The sequence below is a fragment of the Rhea americana genome, unplaced genomic scaffold, assembly GCF_003343005.1.
Source record: "Rhea americana isolate MKP2758 unplaced genomic scaffold, rheAme1 scaffold_19, whole genome shotgun sequence".
Classification (NCBI taxonomy): Eukaryota; Metazoa; Chordata; class Aves; order Rheiformes; family Rheidae; genus Rhea; species Rhea americana.
In genome coordinates this window covers 4989506-5003262 of record NW_028186038.1, presented here as the reverse complement: position 1 = coordinate 5003262, position 13757 = coordinate 4989506, and the positions used below count along the sequence as shown (strand labels likewise).

Sequence of the window (13757 nt, the reverse complement as noted above, 5' to 3'; positions counted from 1 at the left end):
TCTGCCAGTTAAAGCAAAACATGTTGATGKATTTGTAGTGCGAGAGCTGAAAGTAAATTCTCAAAACTGTGTCAGAATGAAGGTGAAAATGTATTAAACTTCTTGGTCTTGCACCAATATATAGAGATATTTTGAGTTTAACCTATTCTTGCAGTAAAAAGGGACAGAGTACTACAATGAACATGACTTGCTTTTACAAGCAACATTGCTTTTGCCAGCATTTACTGCTATGAGGCTAATCTAATGCAAAAGTAGACTCAGATTTTTTTTTGATACATTCTTAACTTGTCRCTCTGCTGGTTCTTCTCTCCACTAAAGAGCAGCAGTAGGAGCTCTTGACATCCATTCCAGACTTCCATTGCACTGAACATTTCTAGTGGTAGAAAATCAAAACAGACTTTTAACCATTCCGTAGCTTCTRCTGAAAGAAAATATATTTTAATAGGTGTAAGGCTGTAAAGCTGTGGCCATATGTTCTGTATTATCTGCTGTTGCTAGTACAGTATTGAAATTCAAGAATCATATTTTTTGTTTCCTTAAATCAAATATCCATAAATGAAGGCAAGACTATGCAAATTAATTTTGATTTCCCATGCAATCTTTAATTTAAAAAGCAAACCTATGTGATATATTCCTAATGAAAACACCTTAGAAGATAAATTTTACTAGCCAGATACTAGATAGAGATTTTCTTTTATATGTAGCTGTGGTCACTAAGTGATTTGGAGAATCTGGGACCTAGAATCTCTTTCCTGGGGGGGGGGGGGAATTGTGATCCATTGTGGAAAGAGGCTTCCTTTGCACTAAGCCCCACTCCTTCCTGCCTCCTTCTCCCTACCTCTACACAAGTTGATTTCTTCCATGTTATCTTCAAAACTCTGACTAGTGTTACTGTTGCCATGTGATTTCCTTGCTGTCATTCATTTAAGTTTAATTTCTGTTCTGAACTGCAGTTTGCAAGATGGAAAGTGCGATTGCCTTGTTTCTTTTGTTAAGTCTGGTAACTAACATGTCTATTTTGTGAAGCATATATTTCTCTAAGTTTATAATACAGTTTAAAATGCTGTAAGGCATGGYGTAGTTTAGATGCTGACCACTTCAAAGATCTTATGTGTCTTTCTGCAAGCTAATAGCCCATGGACTTAAAAGTGTGTCTTGTACATGCACATGATTGCATGTACATTTTAAGAAAATGGAGGGTGGGGAAGTAATTTACCTGTATATTTAGACAGCTTTAAAATAACTTTTTTCTTCAGACTTAAACAATTAAGTATAGAAATAATGTTTTGTTTCTGAAAGTAGTTTCATACAGACACACCTATACAGACACAAATTTTCATTAGCAACAAGACTGCTTGTGAATGAATATGGGAGAGTTAGGTCTGCAAAAACAGTTTGTGTTAATAGTGTAGATTTCCTCCTCCTTTACTGTGAAGTTTCACTGAATTCAGTACTGTTACAAAAATTTATTCTTTGAACTGGAAAATCTCAGGATCTTAGCATTTTGAAAAAGAACCCTCTCTCCATTGCAGTAAGCCCGAAACCCTTTTGAGAAATGCTTAAGTAAATGCTCAAGTGCTGTTAAAGCAGGCAGGTGCACAAATGTTTCCTTGAACAGGACACTGAACGGGACGTTCCCATAATAGAGGAGCGAACTGCACATTCTCTTTGCTTTTATTTGAATGACTCAGTTGGGAATGACTCAGTTCCATAAAATTTTGTTTCCCTCTGTAACTTTTCATTTTGAAATAAAACATTCTGGAAGGCATCTTGATCTAGGTCTCATGATATTAATTTTTGCTAATTTTTTTCTAACAAATGTCTAGATCTGCTTCTACATTCCATGCTCATTAATAACTATTTTTCTTTCTTTTCAATCTGTATGTCTTCCTTAAATCTCACTTTCCTTGCTGTTTATAGATTCAGTCACTGCCTCTTTCATTAGCCCAGGTGTTTCTCATTGCCAGATGCCTTGCTGCCCAGATTTGCAAGCCAAGATGAAATGTTTTTCTATCTGATCCTCTTCTAGCTTTTTTAAAATCCCTCTTTAGCTTTTCTAACTGGTGGACGAAGCTTTCTTTTTTCTTCTCATGGGTGCTCTCTTTAATTTATAAGCGAAATTTATAAGCAAAAGCTCTGCAGTTCTTCCAAAGGCATGAGGTTTATTTTAGGCTTTCGTTTAGTCCTTTAGAAATTCTTAATGATTTAAGTGCCTTGTTAATATAATTCGGATGTAAAAGTATTCTAGCAGTTACAGCAGTGATTACCAAACTGTGAGATGTGCCTCAGAGAAGAGGCATGCGTTCAGCARGAGAGGTGCAGAAGCCAAATGCACTCCTTGGGAAATGCTGGACAACGTGGGACAGAGGCACCCACATGGTTTGGACGAGAGTCAGCACAATCCGTTCAGGCTTAGTAGCTTCATCAGGAGCTGTAAAGTGGCAGCCAAAGGGATAAAGAGGGGAGCTGGAAAGGTGAAGAAATATCAGCTGCAGTCAAGGCTGGAAGGAAGACATGCTGTTAATCCCAGAGTGATGGGTCAAGCAGCAAGACTTGAATAAAAATCTAGTGGGGGGGAGCAGAACGTTGCCACGTTCTTGTGTGAGCTGGAACTGCAGAGGGTTGGGAAACACCTTATYGGTGTTATAAAATTATCCGCTTGACTTAAAATGCAGGTTCCGTATAACTTAACGCAGCATGACTGTGAATGGGAAGGTATCTTTAACTTTGCATGGTAATAATGGAAACCTGCTGGAGGGACATCAAGCTTGTCAGTTTGCGTCTTTCCTCTGTTCTGCTAATGTGCTTGATTTGAAGGCAAAGTTTCATTGTTCGGTTGCCGTGTCCAACTTTCAGTTAACTTTGAAAGTCTGAATACTTTAAGTTATCTGTCAGATGCTGCTGACAGAAAGAAATGTGTAAGTTACAGCCAGCAATCTGTTCCCCTTGAGTCTCATACCAGGTATCAAATAGCAAATCAAATGTGTTATACTCAGCCTTCTGGAAAAGTATTTAATGTTTACTAAAGTATAACAGGAGAAATGTAGGTCAATCACAGTAAAGAGCAAATATCACGCAAAGCATAAAGTGAGTGACACAGATACTCTTCAGATAGTAGTAATTGAAAAAAAACAGTAAAATGCAAATATAGAAACTAAAAATAAGTCATAGTGAAAAATATTGGTTAAAATAAATTCTTTCCCACAGAGTATTGTATGTCAAAGATTTACTTCCAGCTCCTTCCTTATCAGTTAATAATTTCTTCTCCCTCTGAAGGGTGTACAGCGTATGTCTCTAAATCTGCTAGACACCAACAACCCCGTGATATGCTAGTGCTAATGATACAGTGTCTCTGTGCTTTTGCATGTCTCTGACTCTCATGAAGCTGTCATGTTTTTCTGGAGTGAAAAGTCAGGCTTCCAAGGCTCAGCCTAAGAAAAGATTTACTTCAGGACATGTTAAAACATTTTTCTCTTTACTAGCTGAAGGGATCGAGAGAGTCAATATATCATCTTCTCTATTAATTTCCTACAATAGAAATATAAGATAAACRTGTGTTATAGGCTGGTTTAATTCATTTGGTAAAGGCAAATTTATTTATGGGAATCCAGAAGTGAATTACAGTTGCATTCAATTTCTTCATTCTTTAGGCATGCCCACAACTCGGAGCAGTCAAAGATAAGGCAAATGTCATTTAAAAAGTGTATTTGCTTACAACGGAGGGACTCAAAAAGTGTTCTGTCTCTCGTACAAAGTTTTCCTGTTTCTGTAGTGTTAGACAGTGTTAATTAATATGGTTTGGTGACTCCAATTTTGTGATCATTTGAGTTGTTACCGTGCAATATTAGACAGTTAGCTGGAGTTCTTTCACTATCGGTAGGAGCAAGCCTTGAGTTTTAAAAAACAGGTACAATTAATACGCAAAAGAAAGGAAAACCTCTAACCGAATAGCTCAGGAGTTCTTCCCTAGCAGGGAACAACTGTAGAGGCAAATGTGAAGTAGTTTACTGTCTTATTCCACATACCAGAGGACTCCTCACTGGAATGCAGTGATAAATATCCTTCGGTCTGGCAAGATTAGAAGACTACTGGAATTAAAGGTAACACAGCACCATCTGGAGTATATCAATTTAAATACCCAACAATTTTTGAAAGGAAAAATTTGGGCAGCTTTGGTGTTCATCTGAGAATTTCAGAGATGTCCTGCCTAATTACGTACGTTTTAACTTGTCTAAAATGATGAACATCTTTGTGAGGAGAGTGATTTTTTTTTTGTAACTGTTAGTTGCTTGATTACAGTACAATACATGCAGTTAAATTCTCGGTGTAATGAAACCCTATAAAGCTTTCATATGAAATCAAAGAGACTAGTGTCTCTTTGACTAAGTGTTTCTTATCTGTATCATACTCTGGAGAGGGAAAAAAAGTGCAGATGGCTCTCTACTGTGCTTTCATGGAGACACAATTTCTATGCCAAGATGAAAGCATTTCATCCCAAAGATGCTGGAAAAGAGAAGAGCTGACCTTACAAAGGATGTTACAAAATCCCAAGATTTAGGGAAAAAAATATGAATACACTTATCTGAGGATCACCATGTTGGAGCTGGGAAGGACCAAGGCATAGCATTTAAAAACGAAGAGTAAATTCAGCTAGCTAAAATAAGAACTAAAAGAACTTCTTTCTGCTTTCTTATTCCTTTCTTTCTCAGAAGTTGAGAAGACTCCTCCTGAAATGTTAAGCTCTATGAGGTTGTTTTGCTAGATAACTGGTAAAAATCAAGAGATTTTTGGCATCCCTGTAAAATACTTTATTTAAATGTAGTATAGCTCTGCCAGTCTTCTCTATTTCATAAACAAACTTATCTGAAAACATTCAGAATTGGATTAAGTAATAATTCAGTCATTTATCATCTTAAAACATCTTGCTCTTTCTCCAGGAAGAATTTGATAAACCTTTTTGTGATCTAAAGTGAAATTTAAGGTCATTTTAGCTAGCTCAATAAAACAAAACTCTTTCAAAGCTCTTATCAAGGCAAAACATTACTTTGGTCAACTTAGAATGTACTTTCTTGCCTGAAGTCTAAGAATTGTCAAATCAAACTCATTAATGTGATCTCTAGCAGACCTTTAAAAGTTGGTCTGAATGGACAAGCAGAAAATGTGGCAATATGGTATTCTATGTCCAGCATATTTGYAAACTTTGTATAGCTTCCAAACTGTCTAGATACAACAGGATTTTCTGAGGTGGTCTTTTCCTTGTGTGTATAATAAATAAATAGAAATTAATAAAAATTAATTTCTTCTTGTTACTGAGCTGCTCAGGAGAACATAAAAAGGTGCAATCCAGATCATGTTTTAAATGAATCAAAAGTTCATTAAAATAGGACCAAAATAATTTAATTTAATAGTATTTAAATATAAATTATTTAAATTTCCCAGGAAAAAATGAAGTACTCAATATTAGTAGGAATTTAGGAATGTACAACTATAGAACTGTGGTTTTGCTGTGATTGGTACTTATTGAAATCTCTGAGAAAGCTACCTTTTAGTTCATGCTAAAATTGTTATGTGATGATATGAATTTTTGATATGAATTTTGGTTACATTTATCAAATTGCTTTGTGTAGGGAGAAAAGTTTGATGAGAGAGTAATAGACACACAGGTGAGGCAGTGTCCCAATTGGGACATGGGATGAATGAGGCCCCCCTCCAGCTATGGGATATGTGAGTTCTTTCCTCCACTTCAGGAAATTTGAATCTTAATTTCCTACATGCTATTTCATAGCTTAATCAATAGATTATAGGGTACTTTAGAGTGATATATTCATATTATCTGTGGTTCATACTATTTTAAGTAAGTAAACATCCACTAGTATCAATCTGAAATATAGCTGTCTTACCTCTTAAGTAAATGTCATAACCCCTACAAATAGTCATTTTCTCCCTGTTTTTGCTTGCTTTCATATGATTTATTTTTATAAAATTGATCAATCATGATTTATTTAAAGGATTTTTCTTAAAAATAAGTAAATTTATGTATATCTTTCTGTATTATGTGTATATATAATGTATATAGAAATACAACATCTGTTGTAGATTCGGTATTGCATAATAATATAAATTTATTTATATTAAATTTACATAAATTATTTTAAACATAGTTCTACATGCTCCAAATAATTGCTTGACAGAAATCAAGTATTTAACAGGCAGTATTTGCTCATGAGATTTCAAATTTAGATCTCGGATAAGGACAGGAATAAATAGTAAGTTGTCAGGAAACTTATTCATAAACCTACTTATTTTGGTAGCTGTGATAATATTTCCTTTCCTTGAGGTTTTTTTGCACAGTATACCATCCAACTCAAATTTCTTAAGCTTCTGGTGAAACCTACTCATCATGAAGGCATTTTCCGCTGGCTTTCAAAATTTAAATATGTGTTTCACCAAACCTAAGTAAACACCACTAAATTAAACAAATTTTCTTTGCCAGCTGGAAATGCAATAAAAAGCCTTCATCTCTATTTTCCCTTAAAACACTTTTTATTTTCCTTGCACCCTGAATTACATTAACAGAGTAGGTATTTGACCAAACTATATTATGGACAGAGTTCTATTGTTCTCTGCTTTTTTCCTGTTTGTAACCAGCAAATCCCACTATTCAAACCGTTGGGCTAAGTTGTTTATGTCTCATGTTGGCATAATGACAATTAAATACATCACAGGCATGTACAAGCCAAAGCTTTGGAGTCATGAAACAATAGTGGTCTTCTGACTGCCAAAGCCTTCTTGCTCCCTAGAAACTTCATTTGCTAAGCTGTGATTTCAGAAGTGATTTAGTTTTTTTAAACTGTTATAAGAGTTGATCTCTTTGCTAAAGAAAATGGTCCCCAAATATGTTTAAAGAATTCCATGTCTTTTTGTGTTTATTTTACTTACCTTTAAATATATTTTTAAATTACTTAAATGTTTGTGTTGCTTTGCTTTCTACATTATGTTACTGCAGTCCACATTATAGGTAGAGCAAATACGTGTGTTGGGGGCAGGCCCAGAAGGAAAAGGGTAATAGAAACGCCAACAACATCTAACTATTTAAATTACCAAGATCTTTGTTAATTGAAGACACTGAAGGGATGGCCATGTGGTTATGGTACATAAGCCTAAAAAATTAAAATTTTCTTGTTTCTTCTTTACGTGACGTAGTATATGTGGCATACAGTTAGTGACTGTTTTTCTCTATTTTCCAGTTTTGAAAAATTGTCTTGCAATGTCATTAGGATGCCAGAAGGCTAAATTAATGTGGAATAGGTCTAATCTTTAGATCAATGCAGGTGAAAATACAACATTTTAATGATTGCATATCTTACATTCATTTTTGATAATAAAAAGAGTGAAGTATATGAAAACCAGTATTCCAATGATTTTCATTTTCTGTGTATGTGAAGGATTAACTCTTAGAGGGATTTTTCTTTGTTGCTCTATGTAACGGGGTCATAGGTTGGCTGGATTTGAGTTGTGCTTAGGGAGAGCGTGGGAAAGCATACAGTAAGTATATGTGTATTTGATGCTGAGTTTATGTAATACAGAAGTCAAGAAGCAAAACAACAGTATGAGATTGTTTCGGTAGAACATGATTTCTTTCCTAACTGTTCTGCTTTGTTTTGTTTTGTTTTACAGTTTGCCCAGTTGGTGTCTGTCTGCAAAACTTTGGGTCCAGAGAGGTTCCCATTAATTGAGCAGACGTTCTAYCCAAATCACAGGGAAATGGTATGTGAAAATACTGATATAAATTCAGTTACTGTCTATATAAAACAAAACTATAAGCACTCGTGATTAATTTCCCCATATTTATTGTCTCTGTTTTAAAAGCCATGTTGAAAGCTTATAGCGGGATGAAACTGGGTGACCACTTCAAAACACTGTAGTGGTTAACTGGAAGACTTTCAAATCTGAAGCTAGTCATCTACTTTCAGAACTTAAAGAGATTAAACAGGTCTAAAGACACAGAGCAACTATTAAAGAGCAGGGGCTACACTTAGTTTGTTTTCAAACTAATCTTTTGTGATGTGTTTCGAGGGTTCATCATCTTTGTAGATAATGCCTAAGGCTGGATACGTATCCATGTAGAACATAGAACTCATCTGCGATCACATTGTGAGTTGTGATCTTCATGTACCTGCGTTGGTATTGTTTCATTTCCCAGTCCTTTACATGCAGAAATGAATTCTTAAAAATGACACTCATGATGTTTGCTTACCCTATTTTTTTCCTAAAATAATATTATCCTGCATATTTTAGATCTTTGGATGCCTTTGATGTCTTCCTGTATTTCCTTAAGGTATAAAAAATACAAGAACAGCTGCTTCTTGTCAACTAGGGATAATTTGGAAACTGAAGGTACAGAGGCAGCTGAAAAAAACTTGCTATTTATGCAAGCGGCCTGTTTCTTGAAGAAGTTCAAAATACCTTGTAATCTTTAGTTTTCAGACCTCCTTTAAGAGGAACGTATGCTTAACTCCTGGTACACAGTAATGAGACAAAAAGAGTACCTAAAGAAGGTACCTCTGCTATCTAAAGAAGAATTTTGTTTGAGATCACTCTTGGGATATTTTGTTTCATATGCTATTCGTATCAGAAACTGTGTTTAAGGTCATCACTGAGAAGGTGAAATGTCCTTCTGTCCTGTGAAAAGGTAAAGTGGTAGTTTTATAGCAGTCTGCCTAAGGATGCTTTAGGTGGAAGTGGGCAAGTGTATCTTATCCACAGTAGTTTCTTAAAGTGTTTTTTTTTTTTTTGAAACTGGTTGTGGGGTGTAGGTAATAACCTGCAGATAAGTGTGCAACTGTGATTATTTCTGTGCCTGAATATGAACATTTTGGTATCTAATGGCCCACAGAAAAGCGTAATGTCCTATGCTGCAGACATGTTTTTCTTACTTTTCATATGATTTCTAAACAGAAATTCTTTTCTAAGTACTTGTTTCCAGAGAAGATCATTTCGGCATTGAGAGAATTTGCTGATGGAACAGACTAGCTCAGAAGCATCAATTATTTTCAGAATATAATCCTAATCTTGCTGCTCAGCATGTGTCACACAGCTGTGATTCAAGTACCTCATTGCAGTGTCGTGATGAAAACATTAGTTATCTGTTTCTATTAGGTCCTCAAATCATAATTGCTGTATGTCTGTCTGCGATTCTGACCAGCACTTCATTATCAAAACAGACATCTAAGATTACCTTTAGAGATATCAGTTGACTAGGCTTTTCTCTGGAGTCCTCTTTCTCCCACTTTGGTTTGGTAACAAATACAGTATGGTGTAGTTTTGCTGTATCTTCTGATGTGTTGCAAGAGTGTCAGGATGACTGTTCTCAGTTCTGTAGCTGCTTTGGACTAGTAACTTGCAGATTTTCCCCCTTTTTTGCCACATGTGACACTTCTTATGAAAAGAACTTTCACCAGAGTTATGTATGTATTATGCTTGCTACACAGGAGTTTTGTACAGCTAAAGAAGAATGGTACTGATACAGAGCAGCAGATCGAAGTATCATCTTGAACAGTTGAATCTTTTCAAAATGGGAGAGGTTTTTCCTGATGGATTTGTCAGGAAAATGTACAACTTATTTTTTTTTTTTTTTAATGCAAAACAAGAGTTTTGTGCCTTGGGGATAGCACATTGAGAAGCAGAACCACATCTTATGTCTTGAAATATGTTTTTTCAAATGATAATAAGTTTTATATCTCTGTGTTCCTGTGAATGGCCAAGATTAAAGCTGATCTGCAGTTTCCTGCCCAAAATAATTTTTTTTGTCATTATTTTATCAGCTGTTGTTCACTATTTTGTTGAAGCAGCGTGCATTTTTATGCATTGCTAAATAGCAGCACACAGAAACAAGGAAAATAATTTGGGCCAAAAATTAATGTTTCAACTTTTAATTTATATGGAAGGTCCACCAAATCAGTTGCAAATTGCTGCTTTAAACAGCTGCTGGAATTCCAGTCTATCAATAGAATGCAAACAACAAAATATGTGTATGTATTCATAGGCAGTATTTTGTTTGCTAGCAGAGTATAACAAATCTTAAGGGTTTCTCCCCCCCTCTTTCCTTGGGGTATTTGGTTCCTCTACATTTTCACTAATGTCTGAACTGATAAATTTTTGTCTGGCTTGAGCTTTTGATTGTCAATATTATCCAAATCTCAGTGATTTTTTTATGTATTTCTATGTCATGAACATTAGTCTAGAGAGAATTCATCCCTGTTTCAGTACAGCGTGTGCTTCACCTGTGCTGTAATAACTGATTTTGGTAAAGTTCATTTATTTGTTTTTTTGTTTTTGAAGAAATTCTTTTGAACTGTGTGACTTAAATTATCAGGCAACTTGGTACCGGATAACATTTTACTAGAATTTCTACAGCAGGTTGTAAGATGATCTGGATAACGGGAGTTTTCTTAGTAGGTAAATTGAAGTGATACCACATTAATTGAATGCTGTTGTCTTTTAAACACTATTAATAGTTGTCTAGTTTGATCTTGCTTCTACAGAAATTGATGTTTCCCATTTAAAGGAATTTATGTAGTTACTCTTGTGTGTGTTCGTTCCCTTCTTATCCCCCAAATTGCAACATAGAGCTTTCCACACAGTTCAAGCCATATTGTAGGGAGACAGGGGAAAACTCTGTACAGGACAAACCATTTTTCAATCTCTGTGAATTGAGTTTTCAACTGAGCATGCCAGAGGTAAACTTGTGCTTCTATTTCTTTTGCTTCTTTCATAAGCTAGTGATCATTTGTACTGAGTCCTTAGACAGCAATAAAAGGTAAATAAACAAAGATGCCATTCTTTTGTGTAAAACTGGAGCTGCTTTAATGAAACACTTTCTGAAACAGGAACATTCATCTCAAAGTGATTAAAGTTATACAAAATGCTGTGAGGCTTTTTGAACTCATTGCTATTTGAGTCGTATCTACAGCATTTCCCTTAGTAATTAGTTTTCTTTATTTCGCTACATTCCTACCTTCTGTGTTCTCTGTAATGAAAAAAATGGCATTTCCAATGTACTTGTTGAACATTTTAATTAAAACTTATCTGGAACATTGATAAAGGCCAACAGCATGCAGGGTTTTTTTTTTTTTTTTTTTTTTCACTCTATTCACCTGTATGGTCTCCCTTCTCTGATCTCTGATTATAAGTCAATTGAGTGATTTTCAGATTAAGATAAAATGTTATAGCAGGCTGAATTTCTGTTTCGACCTTCAGTTTAATACATACATAGTTTCCAGAAGTAAAAATTGGTTTCCAGAAGTAAAAATTGAGTGTTGTGGTAACAATTTATGCTTTGTAATAAATCAATGCCACTACAGCAAAAATCTTCATAGGAAAATAACATTGTGAAAGCAATACTGCAGTTAATCATCTTCATAATCGTTATCAATGCTGAATCTCATGAAAAATAAAGAATCATTCTGGGAGGGTATTTTAAAGCTTTTTTTTGCCCTATTTTTTGATATGAGAAAAACATCTGTTTACAGTCCATTATGGGATGTTTGGCCAGATTTATGTCCAGACAGAAGCCAAACTGATCAGCAGTTAATTTTGAAACACTTTATATCAAATGTTTTTTGGCAAGCCAAATATAAACGTTTCTTAAACTAGCTATTAGCGTACAATTCATACTTGTTTCTTTATAAATATTAAACATTTTATTTTTACAGTGTATATAAAGAAGGCAATGACTAGTTGTGTTTAAGATCTGCTTACTGTATAAGTGGAAGAAAAATGTTAAAAAGGCAGAAAATATCTGTTTACTGCAAAGCACTACTCAGAATGCATCATTACATCAAAATGGATTTGGAAACAAATGCTACACTGTACATGTATTGAATATTAATTAGCCATGTGCATGGTCAGACCTCGTATGATGATTAAGCTTTTGCAGGCTCATCTAGGAATTGTTTTGGTTTGACAGGAGGAAATGAGGCCTGCTTTTTTTTTAAGCCTGTTTGTAAATCATTCATAGAAATGCACAGCACGAACAGTATTATATCTGCAATATCAGTTGCTTTTTGGAGGAAACGTAGCCTTTGTATTTCATATGAGTAGCCATAATAAGTTTGTGGTCAAAATTGGCTTTCTGTAATTTTCTGTTTGTCGTTAGCAAAGCAAAAAACTAGGTAAGCTTTATATTTGGCAGCACCACGATACTGTGTTTTAGTTTAAGACCTTTAGTTAAAAGAGCAAAACTGATCTTCAGTAAAATACAGTGGTAAATGTTGACTATTAAGGAACATAATGCTGTGCATTCCTGTAGGCCTTGGGTCATTTGCACTCTATTGGAATTGAACTACAGTTTGTTAATATCTTATGTTTTGGTATATAAGTAAAGGGACTGTATTTGTTGAATTGTAATAATTATAACATGCTGCATTCTCTTTTCCTGGTAAGTCAAAGCAAAACAAAGCAAAGTGAAAAAAGCAAGCTGATTTGCAAATTTGAAATCCTATCCCAGTCTAAGAAAATGTAGTGGCAAGCAGTGCTTTCTGGATATTCAAATCTTATGCAGTGTGGTACTTCAGATGTAACTGCTTCTATCGTAGCGCTAAATATTCATCTTTCTGTAGGGCTAAGTGAAACATCTGATAGGTTTTCAAAATAAATGTCTTTTTGGTTTGCTCTATTCATTTAGTTTTACAGTCAGACGAAGCTTTAAAACTTTTATGCGAATACTATTATATGAGCTCCAGCAGAACAGAACCTCAGTATGTTCAGTGTGTTGCTTTTCTCTGTTTTATTTATATATATATAAATATATATATATATTATTTATATACATATAAACTATAAAATATATATATACGCACACACACACACTTTTTGTGGATAAACTTTTGCATATTGTATATGTCTAAATAAGAATATTCGTAACTCTCACAGCAGTGCATTTGTAGCAGCCATTGTCTTTTAAAAACAGACTCATGCAATTGTAAAAATAATGAAACTCTAGAACAGAATCTGTCATAAAAATAATTTATAAACTTTTTTGCAAGTATACACCATCTATCCAATGTGACATATCTTAGACTGTGGACAAGATATGTAGGGCATGCTGAATTTTATGCCTGAAATACTCCTTCATTGAATTAACAGAATTAGTGATGCCTGTACAGTTAAAAATGTGATTATGTTCCTCTGAATTTAAGATCCTGGTATTTTTTAAGTACTCTATAGCAAACGGAGAAAACACACAATCTGGGGTACTGGACCTTCCTCTGAAATTTGATGAGTCAGTCAACTGGAAATGTCAGAATGTAGTTAGTAGCAATAAGTGAAGTATTTATGTTAAAACTTTCAGTTGATCTGATCTAACCAAACAAGAACTGTCTAAATTTTTTCTCTACCTGTTGTTCCCAATTCTTGTATGATTATAATTTCCCTTCAAAATTGGGATGAAATAAAAGAAACTCAATGTTGGAACTTGGAGAGAGCAAAATATAGGCCAGAACTGGCAGCGATCACACAACCTTATTCTGTGCAATGGTTCTCATCCAGTATCTAGAATACAAGTAGTTGAACAATTGTCTGAACTTTGGCATTTACTCAAATGATTTCTTAAGTTTTACCACTGTGAATTAAGTTACTTTTGTAAACTTAAATATGTGTAAGGTCAGTTACTAACTACAGTAATCACTTCATAAAAGTTAAAACACTTAAAAAAAACTAAAAGGCAAAATATGTTGTAACACCTATCTGGTATAGGT

The 13757-nt window shown here is 34.6% G+C and overlaps 1 protein-coding gene across 1 annotated transcript in view; it reads left to right on the top strand.

Moving 5' to 3' along the window:
- SYN2 (synapsin II) overlaps positions 1 to 13757 on the top strand; it is a 183131-nt gene that overhangs the window by 80144 nt on the left and 89230 nt on the right. The window contains exon 6 of the mRNA XM_085302561.1: positions 7678 to 7767. Coding sequence (XP_085158687.1) covers positions 7678 to 7767 — 90 coding nt within the window. The remainder of the gene's footprint in view (positions 1 to 7677; positions 7768 to 13757) is intronic.